Source organism: Lathamus discolor, chromosome 3 (genome assembly GCF_037157495.1).
Source record: "Lathamus discolor isolate bLatDis1 chromosome 3, bLatDis1.hap1, whole genome shotgun sequence".
Classification (NCBI taxonomy): Eukaryota; Metazoa; Chordata; class Aves; order Psittaciformes; family Psittacidae; genus Lathamus; species Lathamus discolor.
In genome coordinates, this window is record NC_088886.1 from 38,812,652 (window position 1) to 38,831,550 (window position 18,899).

The following is an 18,899-nucleotide window of genomic DNA, read 5'->3' on the forward strand; positions in this document are numbered from 1 at the left end:
ATACCCAACTTAAGTAGGCAAGATGAAAAGTCGAAAGTAAATAAAATTATATAATCCAGCAATCTTTACAAAAATAATTCAAATGAGTAAGGGACTAATTATTATGAAGTAGTGCACATGTCCTTGAGTGTTGTGGAAAATGTAACCCATTTACTAGGTATGAAGTAATCAAACACTAAAAAACCCCACAGAGTACATAATATACATCTAATTGAAAGAACTTTCTTAAATTGAGAAACATACTTTTGTAAGTGATCAAATTATTAAGCTTTGCAGTAAGGCTTCATAAATACGAACAGATACACATGCTCTGACTTTGACACACACATTATTCAATGTATCAGTTATTCCTAATCATTTTAATAATTTTCACTTCCAGAAAAAAAATGCTCAACCTACAAGTGATGCAGAATTTCTTGCAATTATCAATCGTTAACAGGATTTTGCACAATGACTTACAAAAATCAGAAAGCTGGAAAACTGCAAGCAGTTTAAGTCAAAGAATGCAACAATTCCTTGTTTTACAGGAAAATTAAAAAAAAAATGACATTTTGAGACATTGGGATAAACTGAACGGAATCAGATGACAGAAAACAGCTTTCAAAAATTATAAACTACAGACTCATGATCTCATGATTCAATAATCTGTAGCACTTTAAATATAGCTGGATAAAAGTGGTATTTCAGGATGCCCTGGAATTACCAGGCCAAGCTTTATTTAATCTCAGTTCTCATTTCTTAGGTTTGCCCCAGTTTAAAGTACCCCTAGTTACGGTTGCTGTGAATGAGCTGAAAATGCAAGTTTATTTTTCCTGGCAGCTGCAAACTGTGCTTGGAAAAATGAAACTGTTATTCAGAATAACTACCACAAAGTTCCAAAGCCTTAAAATTACTATATTGAAAAAGGACAAAATGAGCTGTTATAAGGAGCACAGGAGGGGGGCTCTTATCCCAAAAAGAACATTGTGCTCTCATGCAGCAACGACCACTGCTGTCTTTCAAATAAACAGTTACAGAAATTTCACTGGGTACAGGGATTAAAATCAAAATAAAACAATTGGGGTCCTATACTGAAAATGTTCTATGCAAGTACTAACACTTTTTAGTTTCCAAGTTCAATTTTGTTATTGAACTTCACAATAAATGAAGTCATAGAACAATAAACACTATCTCTCTGGACATAGTAAGAAATGGGTCTCCTTCTTCTTCACGTTCGTCCCTCAGGTGAAATAAAAACTTGAAAGGACTTCAGATCAGGTTGGATTTTTAAAGTATTTGCTACATTGTCAAAAAACCACAGGAAAGCCAGAGGCTTTATACTACAGCAGTAAAGAAACAAGTTCTGTCTTTCAATCAGAACCTTGCTTCTGTACATGCACAATTATCCTGCAACCACTGCAATATACTGTATACAGATTGAACTAGTTTTAAAACATTTATCTGTAGTGTAAATTAGCAGTTCCCTGATACCGGTATACAAATTTGGCATTGGTTGTTTGATACTTAATAGGCAAGCTAGCCCAAACTAAATCCCATGCTGCAGAACATTAACACCAATAAGCAAGCCAACTAATTTAAATCCATGTATGCCCAAAATGCCTAGAAAAATAACAGGATGCAGTTGAAAGTGAATAGCTCCAAAAGAGCAAGGCCTGAACTGGTGAGAGCAAGATGTGTACTAATATGAATTCTTATCCTAAATCCAAGATTCCTCTCTCATGGCCACAGCGGTCAAACCACACCCAGGACTTTCTCCTTTTTCTATTTCTATTTCTCCTCTCTTTAGCATTGTCAACATCACAACCTGAGTTCTCCTCACTGATACTCAAAATACCTCCTGAAATTCCTCAGCTGGTTGGATATTTTTTTCAGAAGCTACTGCAGTTTCACACAGACAGGTACAGAGAAATGCTGTCAAGCTGTAGATGCTGATTCCATTCACCCAAAATGGTGACAAAGCTATCTTAGGGCTACACCAATTTTAAGATCAGAGCCAGAAAGCATTCTATAGCTTTGAAGACTACTTACAAACAAAATGTTTTGAGATTTTGCACAGTTTCCAAGAGAAGTAACATTATCTATTTGTGTATTTCTCTATTGTCACCCTTTTTTTGTGAACCAGAATGTCTGATCATTTATAACCAATTCTGACTGTGAGGGCAGAAATATTAAAGTGTCTGAAAGTTTTCGGAAGTATTTATTGCCTACCTGGTTCTCTAAGTTCCCCACTGAAGAAAACTCTGGAGTGTGAGAGCAGCCCTTTTCAGATATCAGATAATCCATATAGGAGAGAGATTTATAGAGAAGAGTCCATTAGACCTTGTATCTTGTATCCATTATTCTAATGGAATGATTAACCAATACACAACTATTACACAAAAATCTGTAGGAAACAAACCTGCATTAGTTCTTTTGCTTAAAAGGAATAATATTACAAGGAATAATATTACTTTTGAGTAACCATGAAGAATGTGTGTTACAAACACAATGATTTACATCCTCAGATTCTCTATTTTACTATTTACATTTGATCAGAAGACTGTTTTCGCCTTCTCAAACTCCAAGTAGGAAAAAAAAAAAAAAAATCAGGGGCAAAGCACAGTTTGGAAAGAATAGAAACAGAGAGAGCTCTACTTAGAAAATGGAATCTGTATATCCTCAGCAGTGAGAACAAGCAGTGAATAGAAAGGAAAAAAAAAATCAATTAGGAATTCCAAAAACAAACATAAGTTAATTTTTGTAGTGTGCTTTTGGTCAGGCTGGACAGGCAAATTCAGAACAAACAGGACTTCAACAGGGAACAGAGAGATACTAAAAACCCCTGCTATTTGAGTTAGCACAATAGTACTGCATGCACAGTAACAACATAAAAACAAAAACAAACTCCTAAGGACAAAGTACGTGGACTAGGAAGATATTTGATCTGTAAGGTTTTCAACTACAGTTCTGATACACATTACACCAGATGCTATAAAGAAAGGACAAGAGCTATGACCAATACAAGCTGTATCACAAGGTAGCATTTCTAGCTGTTCCACCAGAACATCCCTGGGAGTAGTTTCAACTCAAAAGCTGCATCCGGTTTTGGAAGAACTAATATTATTCCATGGTTACATAGATTTCTTTAGCTACCAAGGGCAAGTGCAGAATTGAGCCAAGACAGATAGTCACTCAAATTACATCTGCCTGATTCAATACTGTAAGTATCTGTAGAGCAAAAGCCATAAGGAATAAAATAAAAAGTTACTTTGATGGTCTGGACCATTGTTAGACTTTTGACTGTAAAGACAGGGATTTTTATCCCTTTAACTTGACCATGTAACTACAGGGTGCGTCAGTCTGTGCATGGCTGTTCTTCTAGTCTGATATCCCAGATTCCGCCCATAAAAATTACCATGATCAAGAGCTAAATTCTTGTTAAAAGGAAAATTATCCACTTTCTCACTTAGAAGTGCCTTGGAATTACATCCCACATATGGATCACTTATGCTAGAAACAGTCCATTACAAGCAGCTAATAAATAGCCATGACTCTTAAAAGCCAGTCCTCAATTAATGAGATTCTTTAAAAGAGCTTTAAATATGTTTCTGTGCACCACTAAAATAAAAACACAGAGCCATGAGCACAGATGTACTCCTTGTACATTAATTTTACAGTGCAGAGAAAGGAGAGTCTAGGGGAACTGCAGCACTCACCATTCTCCTTGCATCACCAAGCACTCCTCAGGCACATAAACCAGTAGTAACAGCTCTTCTCTCTCCCCAGTCTGTCAGGACTGAGACTGCTTTAGCAAGGACTGGCCAAATAACAAAAAACAAACCACACTTGTAGGAGAACAATACATAAGATTCAGGAAAAGAAAAAAAAAAAAAAAGATCATTATGCTGCAGCTGGGTGCTCTCAAAATTATTTCTGAATACTGTTTTATTCTATCTCTACTTGATTCTACCTTATTATCTGAATCTACTTTCCTTTTTATTCTTCTGAAGCTAGTTTTCTGTTTTACTCTTCCTCTCCCATACTACTTTAATTTCTCTCATGCTGTTTGTCCTTCTCCTGACAAATTAGCCAATCCCTATTACACACACACACACACACACACACAGAAGTCATTATTCAAACCACACAATTGATTTTCTAGGAAGAAAGTGAAGTCTTCTGCATATGCAAAACCAAAGAGGTATTTGATTGAGATCAATCTTTTTCTATTCAATGATTTTTGAGAATCTCAATAGGAACTTCACTTCTTTAAAAGTTTACTGTGAGCCGAGTTTTCAGTCAGCATCTACTCAGAAGGTAATACAAATTGGATGCTAAGCCATGCTTCATATATACTTATTTGTTCCACTTCTGTAAAATATTAGTTGCAAAATAAAAGTCACAGTACTTGCTTTGTATACATATGTATAGTGTAGAAATAGGCTTGTAGTAAAAACTGAACATCCTGCTCTCAAATGTTTCATTGAAAACATGCCCTGAAATAATCAGTTTGTAATGAAAGGAAATAATAATTGGATTTCAGGTAGCTTTAATTTTTTCCTGCCTGTGAGTAAAGCAGACTAATGAATCATAAAAACACTGTACTGTACTGTTAGTAACTGCATACATTCACACAAGCCCTGCAAATATCTAACACATGTCCAACAGCACAGACCTTACCGGTGCTCCTAAACTCATTCAGGATGTGTTACAGCACACTCCAGCAATCCACGCAATGCAGGGCATTGCAACAAAACGTAATACTTGTGCAGACAAAAGATAATTTAGCCCACTGTTAATCATTCTTTGCCTTACAAATAGTAACTTTTTGCATCTGTAGTTGCAGCAGTTGTGGAGCCCCTCATAGCTACAACTGAATTGCCTGTGATGCAAGAGTCACTTCAATCCCTCCAATTCCTAGCAACTTGGACACTGATTGCAAAGAGGGTAAAAATGCTTAAATGTAGTGTATACAGCCCTAGCCTTATAAGTATACCAACAGATAAAAATGCTTTGCTGCCCTACGTGACCATGAGGGACTCCAGAGTTCGTACACTAAGATTGTTATCCAAGCTCAGAAGATGCACTTTCACAAATCACCTGATACCTCAATACACAGTGGTAACAAAGCAGGCTACATTTAGTATCTGAGAGCTGGTTTTCCCAAATCAGATATGGGGTCATGGGTATCCAGTTCACTGCTGAGAGCTTTCCACCTCTTTAGGCTGTAGCATGTGGGCTTATACCAAAAATAAGCAGATACTTTCTAACATTTCCAAAGCATATTACAGTCACTCAGAACATTCACATCCCTGGAGCCTGACATCCCAATAAAACCCAAATGTTAAAAATTTTAAAGCCAAATACTGAAAATCTCAGAGGACACAGCTGCAACTCATGAACATCTTCTCCAGAAGCATTCATAAGGTGCATGACAACAGGTCTCTGAAGAGACATCCTGCCATTCTGTAGGCACACTACCATGCTCATCTGCAGGGCACAAATAGAAATGCTGCTGTTTCTAAATCCATACTGATACCAGTATTTAAGTACTATATATGTAATTATTTCATTTGCTTCTACAAAGCCAGTCTTAGTGGCTGGGACAGATTCTTTAGCTAATTAATGCAACTGGAACTATGTAAGAACCTATAAAAAAAAAATAACCCCTGGTTCAAAGACAGCAAGAAAAATTAAAGATAATGTGCTCATAAAGACACTATAATATGCCCAATCTATAGTATACATGGCAAATCTATTAAGTAACTATTTGCTACTAGTAATGCTCATGATGTTTTGCAGATAGCTGGATACCACAGAACGTTCTGTACCAATGTGTAATATGGTTTAAAAATTCCTGCTCTGCTTCCTTTCTTAAGCTCCTAGTGTGAGAACTACTGACCTGTAAGGGTATATTGTGCTCAATTAATTTTATGATTAAACAAAGGTTATTTATCTGCCAAATAAAATATAATACAACTTTTATTGTTAATAGTTGTTTATTTAAAACAACTTTTTGCTTGCTGCTTTGAGGACTCAGGGTCATTTTCCTGTTGCTCTGTTTCCCATTTCAGTAAGATCTTCAGGACAAGACTCTGTATTTCCATCTACTTACACTGAATGGACAACAATGCTGAAACAAACACAGAAGTACAGTAAGTTCACAAGCATAAAACAGATTCATCTACCACTACCAACAAACAACTAACAATGTGATAGTCTTCTTTCCTCTTTAACAACAATAATAAAACAACAACAAACCAAAAATACACACATAAAAATGCCGCACAACAAAATACACACGCAGCCACTGGAATAAAGGAAACACCAACTTCTTTTTTACCTTCTGGTGCTCTATGATACTTCTCAGAATGAAGTTTGATGGCATAAACTTTAAGACATTTAAATACACGAAAAAGTAGCCACGCAAAGCGTTTTCTACAGTCCTGTGACAATATAGTTAAGAGAAAACGCAGGGTTCTACTGAGACAGACCAACAAACTTAGTTGAAACACTTGCTACTTGGCACACCGAATCTGCAAGCACCACCTCCCAGATACAAGTGTCCCTAAAATAAGGCTAAGAGGTAGAGAATATCCTCACCAAAAACTGTCACAGAAGAGAAGCTATGTCTTGGACTTCATTTGGACAGTTTTTTAACTGACTGGGTTCTCTCTTTCCTACGAAGTTACCGATTTTCCCATGTCTGCTGCCAGAACAGCAGTGGCTATTCCCCACATTTGCCATCACCACCACACCATGAGGCATAGCTTCCTCTGGGAAAAATGACTCCTGCTGACTTTGAACACTGACAGACATTGCTCAGTGAGGTAACCACACTGCTAACATGCAAAGCCACAACTCAGGGGGGTTACCTTGTTTTTTAGAAAAAAAATCATGATTGAGATCTTTACTAATAATTAGTTTCTAAGAAGTATGCAACTCTAACTACAAAATAACACTATAAGCTTTATTATTTTAATGGACATATGGATGTTTACCCATTTGTTTTTGTTTTGGGTTTTTTTTCATTAGCAGTCATCTTGCAGTGCATATTGTGTGAAAGAGGTATGAGTGGTAGAAGGAATGAGAGAGAGAAAATCATGACTCTTTAAGGGAAAATTGATCAGAACATTAAGAACCAAGGTCCCTCCACATCTATCATGTCATTAACAAAATACCAAGAAATATCTTCCTTTCTACATTAAGATTTTCTTTAAAATTTAATAAGCATAGTGGCCATCGCCTACTGGACCCAGTCACCAAACGGTCAATTTGTATCAACTTTTGCCATGATATTATGGCTTCACTCCAACAGGCTGTCCTCTCTCACAGACTCTAGCAGTAGAACAGTCTGCAGAAGAGTCTGTTCCAGGTTGGCATAAGATGCTCTTTTCCCCACACTATCCTCTACAAGAGTGCAGTTTTGGAGGTTGCTATGTCACTGTTGCAAATATTGATAAGCAGCTTGGGAAGTTCCATCCACTAGGAGCACAAAGGAGAAGAATGAAGAGAGCTCTGGTCTGCATCCTCCCTTTTGAGAGAGCTGCTTGATCTGTTGTCAGCACTGCACTCCAACCTTCAGCAAACCAACTCAAAACAGTGCCTAGCAAGTCAGTATTCTGCAGCTGAAATCACAATGTTTAACATACTCCCTCCAGACACACATGTTCCTTTGGCCTGCAAACTGCATGTTGGGAGCATGTGCTTGATTTGGCAAAGCAATGCACAACAGCTGGCACAAGTTCTACTTATGTTCGTAGCAATTTAAAGCTAAGATTCCAAGAGAGATGTTATAAAATCCAAGAAGCAGAGAACGTGGAGGGAGTAAGAACATGTGTACATAAAAGGTAGAAAATACAAGGGCAGGAAATAGTGTGAATGACTTGTAATCAAGCTCTGTATCTTGTAACTATACTACAACTACAACGCAAGTCAGCTGAATGAAGAGACAAGCAGCAACAAAAGTTATGTAAAACCCCGACACTTAACTGATCCCAAAATCTTGGGCTGTCATTGCCTTCCAGCTTGCATATCTCACATTGAGGTACAGGGTAGAATGGTCAGAAACAGCTTACTCATGTACGTATCCAGAAATACTGTGTCTTCTGCATTCAGATCTTTTTGTTAAATATGAACTGTAGGACTGGAAGAGATCTGAAGAGATTGCCTGCCCCAGTCTCCAACTCCAAAGCAAAAAGTTTGCCTTACTCATCCCCCACAGCACTGCTGGAAGAATTCCACAACTCCCCTGGGTGATTTGCTCTACAGTTTCATGATATTAAAGCAAAGCAAGCCTGGAAAGGTGAGGATGAGATTAATTTGCAGATGAAGATGAAGGACAACCACCATTTTCCTACACATATGAATATTGTTACTGTGCCCTTAAGTATTTTCCAGAATAAGTACACTCAGTTCTACTACCCTTTCCTAGAAGGACAGGATTTTTAACCTCTGCTGTTGTTGCTATTTTCTAAACTTTGGTCAGCCATGTTATTTTTCTTAAAGCCTGCAGCTCAGAACCAATACCTCAACAGCTCTGAACAGAAGAATAAGTAAGGCCCATGTTTCACATGCAACTCCCATACTAATAAACTTAATGGCTGCTTTCTTTTTGTAACATCATTTTGATAAGGTTATTCTGCTTATGACCTGATTATAGATCTCTGCGTAAGGCTTGACAAGTGACAAGGAAGCTGAATCAGTTTGTATGCATTTTGTATTGATACACTGGACTTACTCTTTCCAAATACACCTTATTCTTACTAAGAATATGAAGTTTAATACTGTTTCCAGATTGCTCACAACCCCTCCCAGACTGGCATAAGTGTATTCCTTATGGTACTCTAAGGTGCTAGCTCAATGAAAAACAGCAGAGACTGACAATCCTACTGAGAGAAATAATGTCACCCCTTTTCTGTTCCCCCCTTGTGCTTGCATTCACATCTGCTTCCTCCTTGTGCTAGCACACGTATAGCACATAGATAAGGAACTCTATCAGGAACTAATCCAACTGAAAGACAAACAGCTGAGGTGCCACGAAACTACAGCCTTAAGTCACTCATGGAAATACTGCGCAGTACTAGATCCAGAATAATTCGCTGATGTACTTCACATGCACTTCATCCAACCATTTGTCACAATGTTTCGGGTTTTCTTTTCTTTTCTTTAGAAGCTTGCACTGATTTTTGCTAACCACCTTATCCTGTTGATGCTTGCAAACTCATTTCTAAATAAACAAACATATCTGGTGTCTTTCCTGCTACCAAAACAGCTGTTAGTGAGTCTGTGAGTTTCCCAGGCTCTTCCCCTCCCCTTTTTTAAGGGCAAGCATTCCTTTCCCCTTCCTTTGGCTATCTTACCCATCCCTGAATTCTCAGAAACCATCACTGATGGCTAAAAATTTTTCTCAAGTTTCCTGGACTATTCCAGGGAGAATTTATCCAGGCTGTGCTAGCCTGAATATGTAAAGCTTTTAAATTACTTGCTAATTATTAGATGCCTACCAAAAATTAAGGGCAATTGGGTGTAAAAACTTCATAGTGTTACAAAAACTGACTCATGTTCCACTTGTGTGCATCATGTGGCATTTAAAGAGCCTCCTCATAAGTAACCCCATATAAATAGCAGCATTGTTAACATTGGTAATAATCTGTCTCCCAAACAAAGCAACACCCTCACACACAAAGAGAAGACACAAGAAAGTATGAAGGGGAATGTCTCCTTCCTATCTGTATTGACACTCCTTTGGAACAATTACACATTATGCTTTTCAGTCATTCCAAACTTAGGGCAACAAAACATGTCACATGGGGTAAAATTTGAAACTCACATAGCAGTGACAACCCCATTACAGAATGAGCACGTTCCTCTACAGTATTCATAGAGCCATAGAACAGTTAGGGTTGGAAAGGACCTTAAGATTATCTAGTTCCAACCCCCTTGCCATGGGGTTGCCATTAGTGTGTAAAATAAATATTCATATAAATTCATTTATATTCATATTAATGTAGTACAGCCTGGAAAAAAGAAGGCTCCAGGGAGAACCTGAAGCAGCCTCTCAGTACTTGAAGGGGCCGACAAGAAAAATGGAGAGGGACTTTTTACAAGGACCTCTAGGGACAGGACAAGGGGGAATTACTTTAAACTGACAGAGATGAGACTGAGATTAGATATTAGGAAGAAGTTCTTCACTCTGAGGGTGGTGGGACACTGGCAGAGGTTGCCTGAAGAAGCTGTGGCTGCCGCATCCCTGGCAGCGTTCAAGGCCAGGCTGGACAGGGCTTGGACCAACCTGGTCTAGTGGAAGGTGTCCCTGCCTGTGGCAAGAACTAGGTGATCTTTAAGGTCCCTTCCAACCAAAACACATAAACGTTTCTCATATATAACGAAACCTAGAACACACCCAATCTAAAACAAGGACCAAGATGTATGAGGTATGGTACTGGAGTTCAAAGGCCGGTAAAATAGTCCTGAATCACTGGCTTACGTGGTCTCCAAACACCATTTTGTTTTTCATACTTCCACTGTTTCATACCTTGCGAATCTCCTCAGGCAGCGCGTAAATGGGGACGTGCCGCTCCATATCCTCCCAAAACTCGGCAGTGGTGTCAGGGAAGCTGCCGGAGGTCACACAGAGCCTGCCCTCAGCAGCGGGGCCGCACGCCTCCTCTGCCCCACACAGCCACGATACACGGGGCTCAGGCCAGCCCCCAGTGGCCTCCCCAAGCCCGCACCGCCTGCTCAGAGCAGACTGGGAAGCAGCCGCGGCGCGCAGGCCACGGCGGGGAAGGGGAAGAGAGGGAGGAGAGAACGACGACCCTCCCTGGGGCACGGTAGTGCGGAGCCCCAAGGCCCGGGACAGCCAAAGGGAAGCGGGGCAGGGAAAAGCGGCCGAGCGGCCATTTTCTTACCGCGGCTTCCTCCGTAACCACGGCAACGGCGCGCCGCGGCGTGTGGAGAGGGTGAGAGTTCCTTCCCGGCGCCCGGACACAACTGACCGGCCCGAGGGGCGGTTAATAACGGGGAACGGGAGCAGCTGCGCTGCCGGAGCTGCAGCTGGCTATTCACGGGGAGGAAAACGGCGTGAACGCCGATCTGGTTGCACTGCAAAGCCTTTGCTTCATGTGAGCTGTCACCCCAAACCCGACCCTCACACCCAGGTCAGTTCTGTGACAAAATGTGCTCAAGCCCTGCGTGAAGTGGGTTTGCACCGTCCGAAAACAAAGAAAAAGGGGGGGAGGTGGCCTGGGGGTCCTGGTGGACACAGGCTCAATAGGAATGAAGAGTGTGGAGCTGTGGCAAAGAAAGCCAGCAGAATGCTGAGTCACATCAGCCAAGGCATCACCAGCAAAGATGCAGATGTATGCTATTGTCCCACTCCACTCAGCGCTTGTCAGGCCACAGCTGGAATACTGTGTTCAGTTTTGGTCCCTGCTATCCAGAAAAGCCGTGGAGAAGCTGGAGAGGGTCTAGAGAAAGGCCACAAAGATGATCCAAGGACTGGACAGCTGTGTGATGAAAGACTCAGAGAGCTGGGATTGTTCAGCCTTGAGAAAAAGCGGTGCAGGGGAGACCTTACTACCATGTTCCACTATTGAAAGGGTGGCTACAAGGAAGACAGAGACTCCCTTTTTACAAGGAGTCACATGGAAAAGATGAGGGGTAATGGGCACAAGTTAATCCTGGGGAGATTCCAGTTGGACACAAGAGGAAAATTTTTTAACAATGAGAACAATCAGCTATTGGAATAATGACCCCAGGGACATGGTAGATTCCCCAGCACTAGACGTGTCTAAGATTTGGCTGGACAGGGTGCTGGGACATCTAGTCTAGGTCATGCGTTGCCTAGAAAGGTTGGACCACATGATCCTTGAGGTCCCTTCCAATATGAATTCTATGATTCTATGACTTACTGAAATCCACTTGGGTTCACAGCAACACAATAAAAATAAATAAGGAAAAGATGTGACAATCGGGAGTTTTCAGTATAACCCTGTCTCAGTGGAATTAATTTCACATTCTAACCTCCCCTCCTTTTCATCGCTGATTATTTTACATACAGCCCCCTCAACGCAGGCCAAAAAAATGAGCTGATGTTGAGACTCAGGCTTTCCTGCATCCCATCAGCAGTGTTTTAGCAGCCATCTGCACCATCCCCACACTCCCCAGCACACTTGGGTTTCTCCATCTGAACCTGACGCAGACTTTTGATGCTGTGGATGAGAGGCCATGAGCACAGTTGGGCTCCTCACCTCCCAGAGCTGATTTCCTATATGCCCAAAGCACTTCCTATGTACCCAAAGCATTTTCTGTAGGCCAAAGCAATATTGACATGCCCAAAGTATTCCCTACAAGCCTTATACAGAAAGCTAGCACCCCCCCCCCAAGAAAATACTTAAGCAACAGCCACTAAAAACTGTAAAGAGGCCACCATGAAAAATGAGGCGACCTTCCGCCAGCCTTGCTAACCTGATTTAATTTATGCACAAGCTGCTCTTTGCTGCAAAGGTTCAGTCTCTGGGGTGGCATCAATAAGGTTTCTCGGAGCAGTGCTGCGCAGCTGAGCAGAGGGGGAGAAGAGCTTGCTATTGGAGAAGACTGAATTTTATTGGAAAAAAAGAAAAATGGGGGTGTTGGTTGACAAGAAGCTCAACATGACCTGGTAGTGTGTGCCTGCAGCCCAGAAAGCCAACTGTCCCCTGGCCTGTATCACCAGCAGCAGGACCGGCAGGTTGACAGAGGGGATTCTCCCCCTCTACTCCTGCCTTGTGAGACCCCACCTGGAGCACTGCATCCAGCTCTGGCACCCCCAACATGGTCATAGACCTGTGGGAGTGAGTCCAGAGAGAGATGATGCTCAAAGGGCTGAAGCACCTCTCCTATGGAGACAGGCTGAGAGAGCTGGGGCTGTTCAGCCAGGGTAAGAGAAGGCTCCAGGGAGACCTTAGAGCAGCCTCCTCGTGCCTGAAGAGGACAAGAAATCTAGAAGGGGACTTATTACAAGGGTATATAGGGTCAGGACAAGGGGCAATGGCTTTAAAACTGACAGAGAGCAGATTTAGGTTAGATATTAGGAAGAAATTCATTACCGTGAGGGTGATGAGGCACTGGCAAAAGTTGCCCAGAGCAGCTGTGGCTGCCCCATCCCTGGCAGTGTCCAAGGCCAGGTTGGACAGGGCTTGAAGCAACTTGGTCTAGTGGAAGGTGTCCCTGCCCATGCCAGGGGGGTGGCACTGGATGAGCTTTAAGGTCCCTTCCAACCCGAATAATTCTGTGATTCTATGAAAACTGCATGAGTAAAAGCCGGGGGGTGCGGGTGCCGGGCACGGGAAGGCACCGGGCACCCCGTGCTCTCCGTCACCCCCCGTCCGTGCAGCACGGTCCCACCAGTGACTGCCTTCCCGCACCCGCCCTCGCGTGTGCTGCCGTCGTGACCTGCTCCACCTTGCGTGCCGGCCTCCGTGCTGCGCTGCATCGTTAATCCCCGGGTTGGCAGCAACCGCAGCCGCATGCCCCAGCCTTCCCCCCTCCTTCATTTAACCTTTTCCTGATCCCACGCGTGTGAAGGGCCGCTCGCCCCCCGCAGAGGCATTTAATTAAGAGCGACATTAACAGCGAGACAGGGAAGGCAACGGCTTTGATCGGCGGGAGAGCTGGGGGCGGGGGGGGAGAGAGGGCGCCCGGCCGCGCCTTGCCGGCATATGTTCCCCCTGCGTGATGGCGGCGGGGGGGTGGCGGGCCGGGCGCCCAGCGCCTCTCACGCGATGGCCGCCTGTCGTGCCGGGGAAGGGTGTCGTGCGGCGCGGCGGTGAGATCAGCGCGGATCTCCGCGCCGGGGGCGGGGAAGGCGGTGGAGCGGTGACTGCTCCCTCCCTGCCCCGGCGGCGCCCGCTGAGGGGATCAGCCCGGGGGTTGGGGGGGCGGGCGGAGGAGACCGTGTCCAGGGGGGTTAACGGGAGCCTGTGCTGGGGGTACTTTGTCCTTCTTATGCAAGCGTGTCAAAAACATGGGGATTGGAACTAGATGAGCTCTAAGGTCCCTTCCAACCCAAACCGTTCTGCGATTTGGTGGCTGAAGAGAGGCTGTGCTAGGGGTGCTGAGGGGTGCTTACGCCCTGGTGGGAGGCATGGCGCAGAAGCTGCTCAGGGCACGCTCTGCTCTGAAGTGGCTATTTCACCCCTGCAGGAACCCCACACAGAATGCACACTCTTTCATGGCCCCTCCGCCCCATCCATGCATCGGGGTGGCTCAGGGCTCCAGGGGGGTCTGCCTGCCCCTGCCCGGTTGCAGGGAGGCCAGCGGCGGTCCAGCCGTGCCTCCCCGTGTGGTGTGGCGGCAGGCCTGCGTGCGTGCCAGCCGCAGTGACCGGGCCCGCTCGAGATCAGGTTCCAGGCGGCGTGAGCGGCTCCAAGGACAAACGAACAGACAAGAAATGAGTGCGTGACACGCAGCAGTCATGAGCCAGCTATTTCCATTGTTTTCTGGCAGGCTTTGTACCTTCTCAAACACACGTGGGAAGCCTCCTGCTGCTTAGAAATCCCAGCCCCCAGGAGAAAAGTCCATGCCCAGCGTGCAGCTATGGAAAAAGGCTAATAAACACGAACACTCTCTTCCCACAAAGCAGGAGCACCCGGGGTGTGTCTGTAAGGGTGAATAGGTGTGCCTGCACCTGCAGCCTTTCCTGGGTAAAAGAAATCTTGGTCTAGGCTGTGTTCCCATTTGTTCAGTACAAAGATCAGCACTGGGAAGCGGTTTTGCAGCGCTGCCTGTAAACAGCTCCTCTGGGAGGCTGCTGGCAGTTCCAGTTTTGCTAGGGAGGCGCAGAGCTCAGACGCGTATCGCTCAGATTTGCAGTGCTGTAGGTACGGGGGGGGTCGTGGAGGAGCAGGAGTGGTCCATGTGCTGGGGGGGCCTGCAGCAGAGGCTGACACGAGGAGGAGAGATGGCAGGAGACGTGCAGAGGGAGGGGTCAGGGGAAGGACAGGGCTTGCACTGCATAGGGTAGCGAAGTTATTTCTGGTGCTGCATGCACATTGTGTTTGTTCCCGTTTTCAGGCTGTTTTGTTTGCAAGATTTGTTTGGTTTGCTCTGCTCCCCGTCTTTGCAAATGTCACAAGGACGAGATCATGGTGGGAGAGCAGACTCCGTGTAAAGGATGTTTGGAGGAGGAATCTGAACATGAGGGTGACTTGGGAGTCAAGGTCAGGCAGGTCATTCTGCACAAAGGGGCAGCGGTAGAAACTCCAAGGCAGTGTGAAAATTGGTAAAATCAGGAAAAGCATCGAGGAGCAGGGTACTGGCAGTACACGCAGAAAGGTAGGGGTGAGGTGATGGTACCAGACTCTGAAGGCACTGTGACACTAGCTGAAACAGAATGAAATAAGAGCGTGCTAATGACAATGGAGCATGCGAGGCAGAGATCAGATCCTGGGGGAGGAGATCCCAGTACTCATTCTAGACAGTGCCAAATTAAAGTCAAGCTTTTGGCTTCAAGAGCACATGAGGTGAATCAGAGGAGGAATCTGTATGATTAAGCAGCAGCTGAGTGCCAGAAGTGAAAAGCTGTCAAGGATAATATCAGGAGTGTATGTGAGGAGGACAGTGTATTTATTTGCCACGGTAGAAAAGGATCTGAAAGGGAATACAAGAAGCTTGTACTGAATCTGAGTTGGCAGCAAGAGAACTTGGGAAGGGTGCCAGGAAAAATGTCACAGATACAAGGCTTCTGAAGTGAGAAAGGAATATGGAGTACAGAGGCAGCTTCAGCAGTCAGGCGGTTAGGAGTGGGAATGGAGGGCAGGAGGGCACGGACAGCCAGCTAGCAGGAAGTGATCTGGGGAGGGAATGATGAAGCAAAAGCCCTGGGAGGTTGGTGCAGAAGGCTCAAAGTTTTGTTCTTTATCTTTAAGGCTTTCAAAGGCCTTGGCTCAGCATATCTGAAAGATCACCAAAATCTCTGTGACAATGATTGTGGTGGCACTTCTGATGGCTCCTTGGGCAAAACAGAACTTTTACTGTAAAGGTGAGGTTCATCCGTGCCAGCCAGGCTCAACAGTTTCCTCGGGGCCTGCTAGGAAACATCCAGAGGAGCTCAAAAACACCATCAATCTTTCCCCTTCCCCTTTCCCCATCCAGGAGCAGAGTGATCTGCTTTTTCCTAGTTTAAATGCACAAATCTGTAGGGAGGAAAACAGTTATACTGTTGGCTTTAAAAAAACCCCAAACCCAACAAACCTGAAAATTGTGCTGAAATAGATCCTGCACACAAAGCATTCCCCACTGAGAGGGTGAGAATGGATGAAATGAGATGGATGTTACTTATGGTCTTAGCTACTAGAAGAAATATCAGGCAGTGATGAAGGAACTATGGAGACATTGTGAAACAGGAAAAGATAAAGAGAAAAAACAAATTAAGGAAGCCTGCGTGTTTAGAAGACAGAGTATACCAAAGGGGATGGTGAGGCTGACTTGAATCGAGGAGGCAAGATCAGTACATATACATCATTCTGAGAGCCAGCACGCAAAAACAATGCATCGGTCTCCCAGCCAGAGTGAATGGGATTATCTATATGCATAAGGAATATTGAGAGTCTGGGTTTGAAAGCCCTGAAGTTGTTAGATCTACTGCTGACACAGTTCTGGAGCTTTACTTGGCTTCCACTCCACCACAACATAAATAAATAGCATGTATAACAGCATATAATACTTTGCAGTAGATTAGGCTACTCCTTCCTCCACGTTACTACCTCATGATGTGCGATTGCAGCACATCCTGATAGGAAAATGCAAATGTTGCATTTCCGCAGCATGGCCTGACAATTTCTGTTTATCTCCCACAAACAGATTACACCATATATATGTTGGTGGAATGTGGTTGCTACAAACTTGTTAAAATAGAGACATATCCTTATACATTGGCATGTGGAACTTGGATGAAAATAAGATTTTTCTTGCGCCACTGCTGTTATGACCAGCTGCACTGCCTTCAGCAAATGCACGGAGCTGGAGAGGGCTCAGCAGTCATGGCCTGTGGCCACTGAAAGTAACCAGAATTGCTGCTGTGATGCTGGCTGAGTGTCAGTTCATGAGAGCTCATGTAGTTAAATGAACTGCAGCAGGCATCACCACCATCATGCAAGAGGGGCCTAGAACAGAAACCAGTGGAAGAAGTTACAAGGTGGTTCCTTCAGGTCTCTTGTCACATAAGAAGAGTGTGATGACCTGCTCAGCACCCCAGTTAATTCCATTGATGTAGCTCTCATGGTTTAAGAAAGGAAATTTTAGGTCTTCAAGTATTTAAGAAAGAAAATACTTGCTTTAAATGTTCTAGGTTTCTTCTTTCATCCTGAAAAAAGCTATTGAAAAATTTGGCCCATTTATCAGCAGAAGGCCCAGAACTGCTGAGATATTTGTGAGTACGAGGGGAGGCTACAGTATGTTACTAGAGGTGCACACATAAAGAAGTGTTCATAGCCCCTGCTAAAAACATACCTAGTGCCAGCCTTTCACCAGCAGTGTGTTCCTCATGAGCCTTCAAGAGAGGTTCAGCACATGGAGTGACCTTAGTTCTGCTGATTTCTGCACTGCTTCACCCTGAGGTAAGGTTCACGACAGGTTAACGTCCAGCTGTTTACCAGAGCTTGGTGCCTGTGGTGTGTTTTAGCTGCCTGGCAGCTTGTCTCTAGGGAGGAGTGGGAGGTCAGCAGTTCAGAGGCAGAGATGTGTCCTGATGTGCAAAGCAAAGTACTGCGAGGACTGAGTCCACCCTGTCTTCACTGGCTGACAGCAGTAGGCCTAGTCAGGAGAGCTGGCGAACTTGACCCATACAGAAGAGAGATGATTGTGAAATTGGAAGGCATTTCCCTGTCACTGTAGAGCCACTAAAGGGAACAACCATATTTTCTTCTTGTTTACATAATATTTCACCAGTAGCCCTGCACCCATCTCTGGTGAAACTGCAGCAACAATTTTCAAGCCATGTTGGCAAGCCAAGGTGATAAAATTTGCCCAAGCTTTTTTATGGTCTGAAATAAAGAGGCTCCCAAGCAGGCACAGGGCTGACTGTGCTGATCCTGGGCTCACCGCAGGATCCTGTGGTGCCAGAGGCTGCATAAGGCTGGACTGAGAGGAGATGTAGCCAAGGCCTCCTCTTTGCTGAAAGCCCACCGCGGCTGCAGCCACAGAGCTACAAGGGAGGGCACACTGGAAGATTACCTAAGTATGTCACGGGGATAAAATTGCTCCCCAGGGAATCTGGAACAGCAAGGTACAACTTTCATCAGTACATGTGCAAGATTGAACCTTGCTGGGAAGTCAGGCTTGAATTGGGGTTTCATTGGAGTGATTAAGAGGGTGCTGCCACACTCTCCGGGTCCATGCTGAAGTGCAGTAGCTCATGGCTTAAACCCAAATGTATTCACATTTCACTCAGGAGTATGCACACCCACATCACACCACACAGGGGATATTTGCAATACATAATTCTCCAATTATTCACAATACTGCAAATAAAATAAAAGTAAATTTATTCCCAGTGGTTGTGGCAAGTGCTTTAGTGATTCTCCATTTCACTGCAGAAGCAATTTCATTGCAAAAGAGTTTTCATTTCAAGTTATGATGGTGAAAAGCGACAGAGTCCCCAGCTGCACCAGTAAGAGCAGCAGGCTCCAAGCATGGGGCTGTCACAGGGGATTAGTCATGTTCTTAGCCACAGGAAAGCCGAGAAGACGAAGAAATCTTGCATCCTACGGTTAGCAGGTTCCTTTCACAGTCAGTGTTTTTCTTCCCTGCAGAATACAAGATTACACAAAAATGTGAGCTTCCTGACCTTTACCTGATGGCCTTTCTTTCCAAACATGGGAGAAGATGCTGAGTTTCTGTTTGGCAAGGTGTGCAGGAGGCCTCTCGCTAAACCAAGG

The 18,899-nt window shown here is 44.2% G+C and overlaps 1 protein-coding gene across 1 annotated transcript in view; it reads right to left on the reverse strand.

Moving 5' to 3' along the window:
• Positions 1 to 11,084, reverse strand: part of LEKR1 (leucine, glutamate and lysine rich 1) — a 57,156-nt gene extending 46,072 nt beyond the window's left edge. The window contains exons 1-3 of the mRNA XM_065674707.1: positions 10,893 to 11,084; positions 10,517 to 10,598; positions 2,209 to 2,259 (exon numbers count right to left, since the gene is read on the reverse strand). Of these exons, the coding sequence (XP_065530779.1) occupies positions 2,209 to 2,259; positions 10,517 to 10,564 (99 nt within the window). The 5' untranslated portion in view covers positions 10,565 to 10,598; positions 10,893 to 11,084. The remainder of the gene's footprint in view (positions 1 to 2,208; positions 2,260 to 10,516; positions 10,599 to 10,892) is intronic.
• Positions 11,085 to 18,899: the final 7,815 nt, after the last annotated feature.